General features: G+C 44.4%; 1 protein-coding gene across 2 annotated transcripts; it reads right to left on the minus strand.

Moving 5' to 3' along the window:
- Nucleotides 1-1,232: 1,232 nt before the first annotated feature.
- Nucleotides 1,233-8,259, minus strand: LOC109907647 (dpy-19 like 4). Of its 2 annotated transcripts, XM_020505736.2 has the most exons (20): nucleotides 8,040-8,236; nucleotides 7,648-7,747; nucleotides 7,370-7,537; nucleotides 7,018-7,142; nucleotides 6,655-6,745; nucleotides 6,334-6,455; nucleotides 5,996-6,141; nucleotides 5,674-5,797; nucleotides 5,317-5,451; nucleotides 4,991-5,122; nucleotides 4,629-4,730; nucleotides 4,358-4,431; nucleotides 4,007-4,165; nucleotides 3,778-3,897; nucleotides 3,564-3,684; nucleotides 2,830-2,886; nucleotides 2,656-2,738; nucleotides 2,364-2,496; nucleotides 1,994-2,152; nucleotides 1,233-1,812 (listed from the first exon to the last, which is right to left on the minus strand). In XM_020505736.2, exons 1-20 carry the CDS (start codon nucleotides 8,064-8,066, stop codon nucleotides 1,648-1,650), a joined length of 2,343 nt encoding a protein of 780 aa, XP_020361325.1. In that variant the 5' UTR covers nucleotides 8,067-8,236; the 3' UTR covers nucleotides 1,233-1,647. The 2 variants fall into 2 exon arrangements, with proteins under 2 accessions (XP_020361325.1, XP_031649667.1); XM_031793807.1 differs by having other exon boundaries at nucleotides 3,564-3,897; nucleotides 8,040-8,259.
- Between the last annotated feature and the right edge of the window lie 5,485 nt (nucleotides 8,260-13,744).

Genomic DNA, 13,744 nt, shown 5'->3' on the forward strand with positions numbered 1-13,744 from the left:
TAAACGCGGCCGCTCCAAGAGCATATATTCTTTGCATTGACATTTCAGGAGAAAAACAGCAGATAGCAGCTATGCAAAAGTCATTGCAGTTCAGCACTAGCAAAACATTTGAGACAAATACAATTAAAACACATCGTAGATCGACTTCATAGTTTCTTTGCATTTACAAATTCATCCACTTTCTTTACAATTTCCAGACAGAGCAAGTTAGACCGGCATACTGTGTCATCCAGTAAAAGATCCAAGTTGACGGTAGCTCAATATAGCATCTGAAATGCCACTGTTTTAGCTATGTGGCCTATAATTGTTCATTTGAGTGAACATTTTATGTGAAGATTCAGGCTCCTGAGTGGCGCAGCGGTTTAAGGCACTACAGACCCTGGTTCGATCCTGGGCTGTATCACAACCGGCAGTGATTGGGAGTCCCATAGGACAGCGCACAATTGGCCCAGCGTCGTCCGGGGTATGCCGTCATTGTAAATAATAAGTTGTTCTTAACTGACTTGCCTAGTTAAATAAAGGTTAAATAAATAAAAAAGACTAAAAGGCATCCAGAAGAATAGGTTTTTAAAATGAAAAGCAACCTAAATGGATAGCCTCAGAGCCTGCCTTCACTCCCCATAAGGCAGGGATCATCATCTAGATTAATCCGTGGGCCGATTATTTATTGAGCGGATGGTCAGTGGGCCAGGACATAATTACAAATAATTTCTACTTTCTAGTCTGCAAATTGACCGCAAGAAGCCCAGATATTTTTGACTAAAACAAAATAATTTCAAACCCTGCATATACGATCACGTGGCTCTCTCTTTCATAAGTTAAAATCACTTGGAGCTGATTTCCTGGTGTTTTGACAGTCTTTTATGTCCAACAACAAACACACACACACACACACACACACACACACACAAAGTAATCAATTTTATAATAAGGCTGAAATGTAACAAAATGTGGAAAAAGTCAAGTGGTCTGAATACTTTTTTTTTCTCTCAGAAAACTTGGGGGGGCCAAATACATCCACCCATGGGTCAAATTGGAGAACCTTGCCAAAAGGCTTAAGAGTGAGCTCTGGTCAACCTTATCCGCCCCTTCCCTTTTACATCATACAGAAGAAACGGGTGTGTGCAGGCAAATACATCCTAAGACGCAAAGCAGCAAACTTCAACTGTTAAAACACATATGCACTGCATGTGATTCAATATTAAGAGGTAAATAATGACAAGAGAATAGTGGACCTGTCTCCCTTACATGCACGTGTGCTTTACTTTCACTCAAGACATCACAGTAATTAGTGTTTTGGAAAACAAAATACAGTACTATGACTCACATGGCATTTGTGAACTTCGCCCCTAACTATTCATTAAGAGTTTGACCACTTATCTGACATGCAATAATTGGGGGACCAACTGAAATGTTCTCATCATGGATCTCACTCTGTTACACGTGTGATTTGTTACTGTGCAGAATATCAAGACAATTTACACTCCCAGTAGAATGTCAAGGGGACTGAATATTCAATCAACACGCTTCCACGGATTTTACGGGTACCAACTGCGAAGGGGTTGTATTGCATCCAACTATGGTAACAGACACTGCAGAGACAGAAGAAAGTCTTGTCTCAGTAGTTAGGCTGAAGCTGAGCTGTCTTCAATACTGGAAGGAGATGACAGAGTTGACTTTGTAGACGTGATAGGACCTGTTCCAGAAAACCCTTGAGAAGTAGTTTGTGTAGGGCGAGTAGTTCATCTTTATCTCATGACAGAATCGCCCGTGTTTGGAGAAAGAGTACATCTCGCCTTTGTCATACACCACCTGGTGGAGGAAGGAGGGCAACAGTCAACGCAAGAAAAAACAGTCATGTGCAAGAACGCAATCATGTATATAGGCTATATTTCTCAGAGCGTCGTTATGTACTGTAACAATTGACTGCTTATCGTCAAAGTGTGTGTGTGCCTGGTATAATGTTGCAGGGAGTGGTGTTCATAATACTCACATGGCTGTTGGCGATATCCAGCAGGTCTTTGATCCTGCAGCCCTTGGTATGACTCAACTCGTTGCACAGCGACTCTTCGATAATCACGTAGCTCGTCTTGTGCAAAGACAGAATCTTGTAGACATCTTCCGCAGACCTCATTGCATACACCTGGTATGTCTATTTGACGCAAAACACAAGGTTTCAAATGGGGGGATTGACAGAAGGAAAAAACTAATGACTAGGGAAAACAGCTATCCCATGTTTCAGGGGGAGATTTTGTTTTAACCTGTAGGATTAATAATATTTGTCCTATCATAATGTTTTCTCCTGTTTGCGTCTACTCTACTAAGTGCACACCATACCATATGATTCAGGTAGCCCTACTCACATCCTCACTCCTCCTCAGCAGGTCAATGTCTGAGTAGAGAGGCAGACTGGTCACAGTCCAACCTGAGCACAGCTTCACCGAACCCAACAGCTGTGGGCTGCCCGCAAACACTGCTGCCATCGGGGCATGGGTCCTGGAGAGGAAAGAGAGGAACAGAGGCGGGACGGAAAGAAAAAGAGGGAGGGAGGCAGAAATGGGTTGGTGGGTCAGAACCCTCAGTAAGAATGTACTGTGTAACCCTCAAGTCCGTATTAAATGATCTGTGTGAGAGGCAATGAGGCAGATTACACACTTTATCCAGTTCATCAGCTCGACTGTGTCTGGGTCATAGAATTCCTGCAGCTCTGATAGTTCTGCTATGACACGGGGAAAGTACTGAAAGAAGGGCAGAGGGTTATGCCAATTTAACATGTTACAAATGTCACCTTAATTGTTAAAGTTCCAAAGCATATATTGCAAACCTCACCTCTCTCCATAAACTGAATCCAATGATGGTTGGAACTGCTGTGCTCAATATCAAGGCCTGTTTGGGTAAAACAAGCAGCAAAAGATGAATGCTATACTTTTACATTATGAACAGATATGGTGCTTGTAGCCTAAAACAGACTGTGATAGCAAGGTATCACAGTCTGAAACAAAGCAATACAATTGCTTGGAAAACTTCCTCTTACAAACAGAATAAAATTACATATGAACTTACTCTACTGGTTGTCTCTGCAGTTGGCCCTTAAACCTCTGGAAATTTGAGAATAAATATCTATTATTAACCTGACTTTTCAAGACACTGGTACTGCACAGAGATTTCCATCACCTGACACATGCACATAACCATGTAAACACCTGCACGCGATCGGCTAGTATGCACGCAGCATGTATTTACATCGTGTGAGCGTGCCTCATGTGATGAACAAACCGTGACAGCCACACACAGCGGCCCACATATGCGTTTTCAAGTCGGTTAAGTAATACTTTCCTGGGAATATTTTGTCTCACATTTCCAACTGCATAAGGACGAAATCAGCTGACAACCAGTAGAGTAAGTTCAAATAAAATGTATTCAACATTCTGACTTGTAAAGGGACTGTTTGGTGTTCTCGAATCGATTTGTTAGCTATGAATATGGAGACGGAGGCATGTCCACACTCAAAGCGTAGAGGTTATGGTGATTGGAGACAATTGAATGGAAAATGCCTCTCTCACCAGTACCACAGGGTGGATGGACTTCAGCCTCAGCCACCTGAACAAAGTCACCCAGAGCTCTGGAGAACACACGCCAAACGCTGTGAACATGCAGACGTATGGGGTCCACAAATACTTCATCCTGTGGGAGAACACCACATGTGAACAATGACAGCCATTTGTTTTCATGTCTGAAAGGTTATAGCAAGTAAACCTGAAACATTTAGGAACATACCCCTCAAAGACCATAGCCAGAGCCCCGAACAGCATTGTGTGGAAAACATGGTAGATGACCTCGGGTTGCTCTCCTATTCGTCCATCTTCGAGTCTGAGGTTCATTTTCATTGGCTCACCACTATCACCATGGAGACACAAAAATGACTGAATGGCCATATGAAGGTTCTTGTATTTCAAATCGACCACATTATGAGAACACAAAACAACAGCTATGTGTAGTTTCTAACCTGAGCCTCCTGTAGATGGTCTGCAGTGTTGATATGAGACAGATAAGGAGGACCAGTAGGTAAAAAGGCAGGACTGATGCTTGGGTCAGCCGCAGGAAAAAGTCCTGACTGGGGGTCTGGAAGCATTCTTGACACAGGAGCCGGTTAGTCACAAAGTCTCTGAGGAAGAGAAACCATTCAATATTTTCATCAACATTTTAATATTTACTGTTGTTCATTGCTAGTTAACATTATGATTGAACACTTAATATTACTACAATAAGACTTCACACTAGAATTATCTTATCGTTGTCTTATCGCTGAATGCCAAATATTTGGGTCAGTTGTATGTTAGAAAGTGTTACAACTCACGTTGTTGTGTTGAGTCCGAATTTCACTTCAAGAAATTTCAAAATGAAATCACTCTCTCTGACTGGCATTAGTCGCTGGAAATCAAATTAGATGCATATTACATGAAAATGTTGATTTTCCAACTCAAATCCCATCTACTACAACATGTTGTGTGATTGTTAATCAGACATTGCAATTTCCTTTCCAATACACATCCAGAGGGGGAACACTCCCATATTTCCAACAATGTTACAATATTGATGAAACTGAACCAAAACTCAGGGACTCTCACCTTGGCCACATAGCTGAAGGTGATCCCGGTGGTGAAGCAAAGGTAGAAATGCAGAAAGAGCTTCATCAGTCTGGCCACTAGGGGGCCCATCTTCATGTTTTGCTGAAAACAAGACCACAGATAACATTTGAAAGCGATTGTGGCAACTGCCAAAGAAACCTCTGATTATCTAACATTAGCAGCTTCCATCATCTTATTAAGCCTAATTTACACCTTATGCTTCAATCAAACGTTCCCCCCATGTGCGAACGGTAGCGGATGTTCAATATTTCATCATTTTGCGTGCAAGGTGGAAGCTAACTTACAGCTCCAAAGCCTCACTGCCATTTGGTTTCACAGAGTAAGTCAGAAGCTCTCTCTACCTGGAAGTACCTCGCTAGCACTGAGCTGATGAGGAGGCTGAGCAAAGGAGAGCTGAGCAGGGCTGGGTTCTGGAATTGGAGGACGTAGGCCAGGAAGAGAGAGCTCAGGTACACCTTGTGAATGTCAGCCATCTTGTCAATCACACAGAGAGACAGAAAGAGACACTGAGTCTATATCCAATTGACTGAATACTATGACATTTTAGCCTACCGAAATTTCCTTCAGCAAATGTATCATCTATAACAACCATGAAGACGGAAGTCAGCATGTAGGTCTTCAAAATGAGATAATATCCCAATAACTTTGGAGGGCAGTAAGTAAGTACCTTGCGGGACGGCACCAGGTCAAAGGAGTCGAGCAGGAACAGGGCCAGGCCCTGGATGAAGAGCACGTAGTGGCTGTGCTCCCACACCAGGATGAAGGTGAAGGTGGTGGCACTCATCAGGAGGTAACAGAACATCTACAGCACAGAGAGGAGAGCCATCGTGGGAAAAACCCACAGGTGGTATGATGAAACACAAACTTCAAATATCCATATTCCCTATATCCCACACATAACGATGAGCTCACAGCTTTTAAATCAATTTCATTGAAAGCAATACACAGAATGTCTCACTCTATCCCTCTCCCTCACTCCAATGACCTAGGTGTTTTTTTGAGGTAACATGCAAAGGTAGCTCACCTCTGAGGCTGAGTTAATGTTATTACTCAGGAATCCTGTTAAGGCTGCAACTTGGCAAGAGAAGTAAGGCAAGGCCCAGTTGTCCCGCAGTGGAATGGCATAATCCACTTTGGTTGTGTCTGGTCTGGGGAGACAATGAATGAACAATGAATAAATCCATGATAGGGAGGGTACAAGTGCACACCTCTGGAAAAAGCAGGACAATGTCCCCATTGCCTGTATCGGAAAGGCCCTGGTCAAAAGTAGTGCACACTATAAAGGGAATAGGGTGCCACTTGGGACACACACATTGTGTCTGATAGTGTGTCCATCTCCCACTCACCGGTTGATAACATACCAGGCCACAGCCAGTATGCCAGCCACGCACGTGCCACTCATCACCCAGCTGGACACGAAGAGGGCAGTGACGTAGACAGCCTGGAGGCCAAACACCACCCCGATGTAGAAGTATACTGGCTCTATTACATCCTGCAGGGTGGAGGAAACCCTACCAGTCAGACACACAGAGTACATCACTAGCATCTTTATGGCTGATAAGACTGCAGGATGTGGGTAGGCAGCACGTCAACTAACGCAAGTTTCCATGCAGCCAAAAACCACAAGTTCATGTCAGATCTTTTTGATCAAGGGAAAGAGATGATCTCTAGGTGGTGCACTGACCTGGCTTCCTGTGATTCTATAGAGCAGGCTAGTAATAAGCTCTGGGTACAGAGACAGGCGTTCCACTGCATTGATGGTCTGACCAGACACAGTCCTGTTGTCTCTCATCAGCTCGTATATCCCTAAAGCAGAAAATCAACAAATACATAACACAGAGATAATAAGATGACTGAAAACCTTAGATGTAGTAACAGTATGGCAACATATGATAGTGTTACAGTATAACCGTGACTGGGTGAGACAGGTTGTCTCAGGTTTGGATATCAAAACCACTGATTTGTATTGGATACTGGTTTGTTTGGGGAAAGATTAGACTATTACCTCTTTCAAAGGAGGGTGCTGTCAACATGTGTTTGTAGTAGTAATAGTAGAGTCCACTGCCACCCTGGAAGGTGATTTCCCGTTCCAGCTCCTGAAACAAAATAAACACAAAGGCAGGGTAAGCACTGTTCATATTTCTGTTAACACCTGGCCATTATCTAACGATGTATCAGAGAGAGAGAGAGAGAGAGAGAGAGAGCGAGAGAGAGAGAGAAATGGATTGGGGAAGACCAAGCGCTACCCTAGCCTGGTTACTAGTCTGTAGGCTATCATTCCACTCCTTGCTACTCCTTGTCATGCAAGTGTGGCGTGGTAAGGAGTGGAATGGTAACACAGACTAGTACCCAGGCAAGCGCTACCCACCTGTCTGCTAGAAAACCAGAACTTCCTCTCGTGGTAGGTGTAGAGATACACTGCATACATCATGCCACATGTAACTGCTGCCAGGCATCCGAAGAACAGCTTCACTAGACTCTGAAGCATAACCGCTGCGGAGTGGGGGTAGAGTACGTTTGAGCATCACGTTACTGTCAGACAAAAGTCACACACTACTCAACGCACGTCTTTTACTGTGTGATTGTGTCAGTCAGTGAGTAACCTTGTCCCCAGGCTATCTGCACATAAGCATTGGAGGAAGAATCTGGTGAAAGAGATTCATCAGTGAGAGGCTCCATCCCTACCCTTACTGCGAGAAAATAACAAGAGATCCACTCACATCTGCAGGCGCTCCGGTTTCTTTTGACAGGAGAGGGCTTCTGACTGTCTGCCTCCTCCTTTTTATCTTCATCCTTCTCCTCTTCATCTTCCTTCTCTTTCTCCTGAACCCCACAGGTAGCTCCATCTGTGTCCTCTGAACACTTCTCCTTCAGACTAACCTTGTCCACTGGTAAAAGAAAAGGAATACATTACAACTTCACCCACATATATTTATTTCCTGGCTGTCACCAAACCATGCAGGCCTACAGTTGACACCTATTGAGTGTGGTTGGTTACTTGTAAAATTCTCTGAGCAAGGTTCAGATTCACATTGCTGGTGTTCCTCCTCTTCTCCCTCCTTTACCACTGTTTTCCGGCATCTCAACTCTGCCATATCCTGTTAAACCACAAGAGGCATATTCACATTATGGGTCAGACACCCACCCTAACATAATCCACACAGCTAACGTAACTGCAGCTAGTTCCTGGCTAACTAGCTACCATTCTAGCACCTAACGTTACTTCTGGCCTGCTAGGTAACGTTAATTAACAATGTTAAGGTTAGCTAGTCAGCTAGCTAGCTAGCTAACCAAAATTAGCATACCGACAAAGTCTTAGCAAATTATGACATATCTGTACAAACAGGTAGCTATCTAGCTGGCTAAACTAACGAATACCTAGCTACCTACCAGAGATTCACAGCAATTCCATGACATTAACAGAGCTACTACTACTACTACTAGCCTGCTAATACTTAGCTAGCTAACGAGTTTGTCTTCGAACTTGACTCGACGAATGACTAACGGATCCAGCTAGCTGCTCCGAGTCCTCAAGCGATTTCTTTACCCAACCATTTCTTCCCTACTGTCATCAACCCTTCTCCTACACACTAGATGGCAGTGTGGAAACTAGCTACACGTTTCTGTTAGAACTCCCGGGGAAGAAGTCTTCAGCATAGCTAGGTCTAAACCAGGACAATAAACATCAGGAGATGAACCTAGAACTGTTCGGGACTCCGGGATCAATGTGAAGGGGAGCTAGCGGTCTATGGAGGCACAGAGGAGGCTGAAAATGACGTTTGAGGAAGAACACCATAGTTTCATTGAAGTTGTCAATGCTAAAGTGTTAAGAGATGGAGCTTGTTGTTGTGTAAGGACATTGTGCAGAGGGAAACGTCTCACAGAGTGAAACAAATAGGGAAGTGTGAAGTGGTGTCGAGCAGCTGGACTGATCAAGCAGGGAAGCAGTGGATTAAATGGGTGATAACAGGAGGGAGTGCCTGTGAGTGTTAGCACTAAAGAGGAAAGCGACAACATTCTAGTGAATATTCAAAGATTTGCAAGCTACAATGGGTGGAATTAGGGTTAGATAGCCTGTCTATTCTGTTACACTTCAAGGACAGGGTAATGCCAAATAAAGTAACCATATGATATATGAGTTATTATGTGAGGGTTTATGTACCCATATGGTGGGTGTCAGGCAATGTTGCAGTGTAGGTGCACCAAGTGAGAGTGGTGAGAAGGGTGTCATATGCTGAAGCAGTGAGGGTGGATCCAGGTCTAGGGAGATACAGGTTGAAGGGAGAGATGGGTAGGAGCATCTAGACCGGGGGTTACGTGGCTGGTGGGCGGCGATATGGTATACATAGATAAGAGAAAGCTGGTGATGTTCATAGCAGGAGCTATCAATCACTGCTAAAGTAGAGCTAATAGTGAAAGTGGCTTATTTCCCTCATTAAAATGGAAATCAATTTATAACATTTTTGACGTGTTTTTCTGGATTGTTTTGTTGTTACTCTCTCTCTCACTGTTCAAATAAACCTACCATTAAAATTACAGACTGACCATTTCTTTGTCAGTGGGCAAATGTACAAAATCAGCAGGAAATCAATGCAAATAGTCTGGGTAGCCATTTGATTAGATGTTCAGGAGTCTTATGGCTTGGGGGTTGAATCTGTTTAGAAGCCTCTTGGACCTAGACTTGGCACTCCGGTACTGCTTGCAGTGCGGTAGCAGAGAGAACAGTCTATGACTAGGGTGGCTGGAGTCTTTGAACATTTTTAGGGCCTTCCTCTGACACCGTCTGGTCCTGGATGGCAGGAAGCTTGGCCTCGGTGATGTACTGGGCCGTACGCATGACCCTCTGTAGTGCCTTGCTGTCGGAGGCCGAGCAGTTGCCATACCAGGCAGTGATGCAACCCGTCAGGATGCTCTCGATGGTGCAGCTGTAAAACCTTTTGAAGATCTGAGGACTCATGCCAAATCTTTTCAGTCTCTTGAGGGGGAATAGGTTTTGTCGTGCCCTCTTCACGACTGTCTTGGTGTGCTTGGACCATGTTAGTTTGTTGGTGATGTGGACACTAAGGAACTTGAAGCTCTCAACCTGCTCCACTGCAGCACCGTCGAGGAGAATGGGGACGTGCTCAGTCCTCCTTTTCCTGTAGTCCACAATCATCTCCTTTGTCTTGATCACATTGAGGGACAGGTTGTTGTCCTTTCATCACACGATCAGGTCTCTGACCTCCCTATAGTCTCAACGTTGTCGGTAATCACTGTTGCGTCATCGACAAACTTAACGATGGTGTTGGAGTCGTACCTGGCCATGCAGTCATGAGTGAACAGGGAGTACAGGAGGGGACGGAACGTGCACCCCTGAGGGGCCCCCGTGTTAAGGATCATTGTGGCAGATGTGTTGTTACCTACCCTTACCACCTGGGGGCGACTCGTCGGGAAGTCCAGGATCCAGTTGCAGAGGGAAGTGATCAGTCCTAAACTTAGGGATGAGCTTAGGGATGAGCTTTGAGGGCACTATGATGTTGAACGCTGAGCTGTAGTCAATGAATAGCATTCTCACACAGGTGTTCCTTTTGTCCAGGTGTGAAAGTGCAATTTTTTTAACCTTTATTTAACTAGGCAAGTCAGTTAATAAGAACAAATTCTTATTTTCAATGACGGCCTAGGAACAGTGGGTTAACTGCCTGCTCAGGGGCAGAACGACAGATTTGTACCTTGTCAGCTCGGGGATTTGATCTTGCAACCTTTCGGTTACTAGTCCAATGGGTCTAACCACTAGGCTACCTGTCACCACATTAGAGGTCTTACCGGGGGTGGCCATCATAGGCCCAGGAGTGGAACCGTTGGGCCCGGGTTGGTATGTTTTGCCCATAATTGTCCAGATGACAGTTTTCAGAGCAACATAGTTGTCGACGTCCGCCAGTGCCAAGTCCCTACAGGCCCTTTGGACTTCTCCAGCCAGAAAGGGGGCCACCTTGCCTGGTTCTGCCATTTGGTCCAGCCGGAGCATGGCTTGGGTAAGCTTTGGGACTGCCTCCTGAAGGACAAGGAAGATGCTGTTATAGGTGTTAACTCACCTTGGCCTCTCTATCCCTGTAGTGCCCTCCATGGTGTTGAATCACCAGCCGTTGAATCACCAGCCCCTGTTGGTGCCTGTTGAGCTGTCCATGGTGTGAACTCACCGTGGCCTCTCTATCCCTGTAGAGCTGTCCATGGTGTGAACTCACCTTGGCCTCTCTATCCCTGTAGAGCTGTCCATGGTGTTGACTCACCTTGGCCTCTCTATCCCTGTAGAGCTGACCATGGTCCTGCTCCTTCCTTTGTAGCTCCGTGCTGGCCCCCGGGTTGCCACAACATGCATACGCACACAGGCACTAGCACACGCACTCTACACACACATACATTGTAATATTGTTGTATGTTGGTATTAAACATTTTGTATTGTAGATATGTAGAGGTGTAATAATGTTATATGATGTACTGTTTTATATTTTGTTTATATATAATGTAAGTGCCTTATTGTGTTTGGACCCCAGGAAGAGTCAGCAGCTAACGTTAATGGGGATCCCTAACAAATACAAATCATGTGGTTATTCTGTAAGGGTAGAATAAAACCATTTTTTATTACCATTATTGTTCTTTATTTATTTATTCAGGGAAAACCCATTGAGACCATGTTGTCACTCCCAAGGATGCCCTGATCACAACAATACAACAACCAATAAATACAATGTAAAACAAAAATGTATTATGTTAAATGATGGAGAATGAACAGCCTGGTGTCTCCAGGAGCGCTATGACAAGATGGACATGTTTTTCCTTAGCAGCCTGTGCTGCCACAGCTTTTCTTTGACATAGACCTAGTCGACTAGTCTGTGTGATGAGAAATATATTACAGAGAACAGTTTTGTATAAAGTCTCTCTGCTTAGCTTTGTGATGAGAAAGTCTAGTCAAACAAGAGATCTGTGTGGCAGACCAGAGCCATGTTAATCTGATACAAGACAACATTAAGAAAAATCTATCAGGGAGAGTAAATATGTTCAGCATTACAAAAAGTCCATGTACATCAAATTCACCACTCTGAAAGACCAAGCGCTATATATATGATAAACTGGATATGGTCAAAAACAAACTCGTAACACACAGAGCAGAACCAAGACCACCTATAGACCACCAAAAACAAAATTATAGCTTGGCAAAATAGCTTGTAGTTTCAGGGCAGTGAAATACTGGAACTCCTTGCCAGAAAGTTCCAAAAAGTTTTTTTAAAGAGATTCAATTGCAAAATGTCTTCAATGAATATAGTGGGTCTAAGAGGTTATTGTAATATGTTGTATTATTTATTAATATGTGCACATGAGGTATGTGGGTGGGAGTAGGCTGGGGGGGGGGGGTGTACCTCATATGTATAGGTAATAGGAATGTGGATCTTGTTTTGTGTTTTTGTGATGTTTTTTAAAATTACATTTCTTAAGGACTATTGAAAGACTAGCCCTTGGGCTAGAAACAATCCTAATAAAATCTAAATCAAAGTACTGTTGATAATTAACTCCATCTGTGATATTAGTGCTTCAGGGACACTTAGTGGTCAAAGTGGGCACTGCCCCTGTGATCATCAGCAACAGGAGCCTACATTTGACATTTTAGTCATTTGGCAGATGCTCTAATCCAGAGCGATTTACAGTTAGTGTATTCACCCATGCATCAAACTGAGTAACATAATAAAAAAAAGTCCCCATCAATCTAACGCATTCACCCATGTTGGCCTTTTGCATCTGGAAGATGTCAGACCTTTAGACATCCCCAAAATCGGTCTTCTCACAAAAACGACTGTAGCGCCTGAACTATTATGACCACTCTATGGAAAGGGGAGACTCTCACAAACACGACGGTGTTCACCGTTTTGCTCTAGGTCCCCCACAAGTGTCACGGGACTCGTCTGAAGATAACCTATACAAGCAAATGAAAGTACGGAGGTAATTTTGTGCCCCCCAAAATGTGGGGATAAATATGTGTAAAAATATTATTTTTTTTCTGAGCTTTCTTATATTTTATATTTCCTAGTACTGTAGGACAGACACTTCTAAACCTTATTCCTTATGATATATTTTTCGACTGTCTTTTTTTCAATATATTCAATGCGTTTCTATGGGCTATAGTTGTAAACGCCAAAATTCTATATTTTATCGGACTCGGGGACAGAGAAGAGCTTGGACTGGGCTGAGCGGGAGCTGCCCTCCCGTAGGGGTGGGTGGGCCAAGAGACCAGAGGTGGCAGAACAGAATGCTCGGGTTGGGGTGAAGGGTTTGAATATAGCCTGAAGATAGGGAGGGAAGTTCCTCTTGCTGCTCCGTAGGCAAGAACCATGGTCTTGGAGTAGATGCGAGCTTTGACTGGAAGCCAGTGAATTGTGTGGAGGAACAGGGTGACATGGGAGAACTTGAGAAGGTTGAAAACCAGAGGGGCTGTCGTCCTGACGGGAGATGACAAGTGCCTGGATTAGGACCTGCACCGATTCCTGTGTGAGGTATGGTCGAACTCTACGGATGTTGTAGAGCATGAACCTGCAGGAGCGAGTCACTGCTTTGATATTTGTAGAGAACGACAGGGTGTTGTCCAGGGTCATGCCAAGGTTCTTTGCACTCTGGGAGGGTGACAATGTGGAGTTGTCAACCATGATGGAGAGGTCTTTGAGCGGGCAGGCCTTCCCAGGGAGGAAGTGCAGTTCTGTCGAATTTGAGCGTGGTGGGCCAACATGCAAGATGAGATAGCTGCCAGGAACGCAGAGATGCATGTCGCCACCTGGGTGTCAGAAGGGGGGAAGGAGAAAAGTAGTTGACTGTCATTCGCATAGCAATGATATGAGGATATGTGAGGATATGATGGAGCAGAGTGTCTTGGTTTATAGAGAGAAGAGGAGAGGGCCAAGAACCGAGCCCTGGAGGACACCAGTAGTGAGAGTACGTGGTGCAGACACAGATCCTCTCCACGTCACCTGGTAGGAGCGGCCTGCCAGGTAGGATGCAATCCAAGAGTGTGCAGAGCCTGAGACGCCCAGGCCTGAGAGGGTGGAGTGGAGGATCTGATGGTTCAAGCTGTT

The sequence above is a fragment of the Oncorhynchus kisutch genome, linkage group LG17 (assembly GCF_002021735.2).
Source record: "Oncorhynchus kisutch isolate 150728-3 linkage group LG17, Okis_V2, whole genome shotgun sequence".
NCBI lineage: Eukaryota > Metazoa > Chordata > Actinopteri > Salmoniformes > Salmonidae > Oncorhynchus > Oncorhynchus kisutch.

What these genes read in the sequence shown, in the direction of transcription:
- LOC109907647 (XM_031793807.1), bottom strand. Translation starts at nt 8,066, where the DNA reads ATGTCATGGAATTGCTGTGAATCTCTG. An exon ending in GCCTGGTATGTTATCAACCG is followed by an intron (nt 5,798 to 5,995) that starts GTGAGTGGGAGA and finishes TTGTCTCCCCAG; the next exon opens with ACCAGACACAACCAAAGTGG. An exon ending in TGCTGAGGAGGAGTGAGGAT is followed by an intron (nt 2,153 to 2,363) that starts GTGAGTAGGGCT and finishes TGCGTCAAATAG; the next exon opens with ACATACCAGGTGTATGCAAT.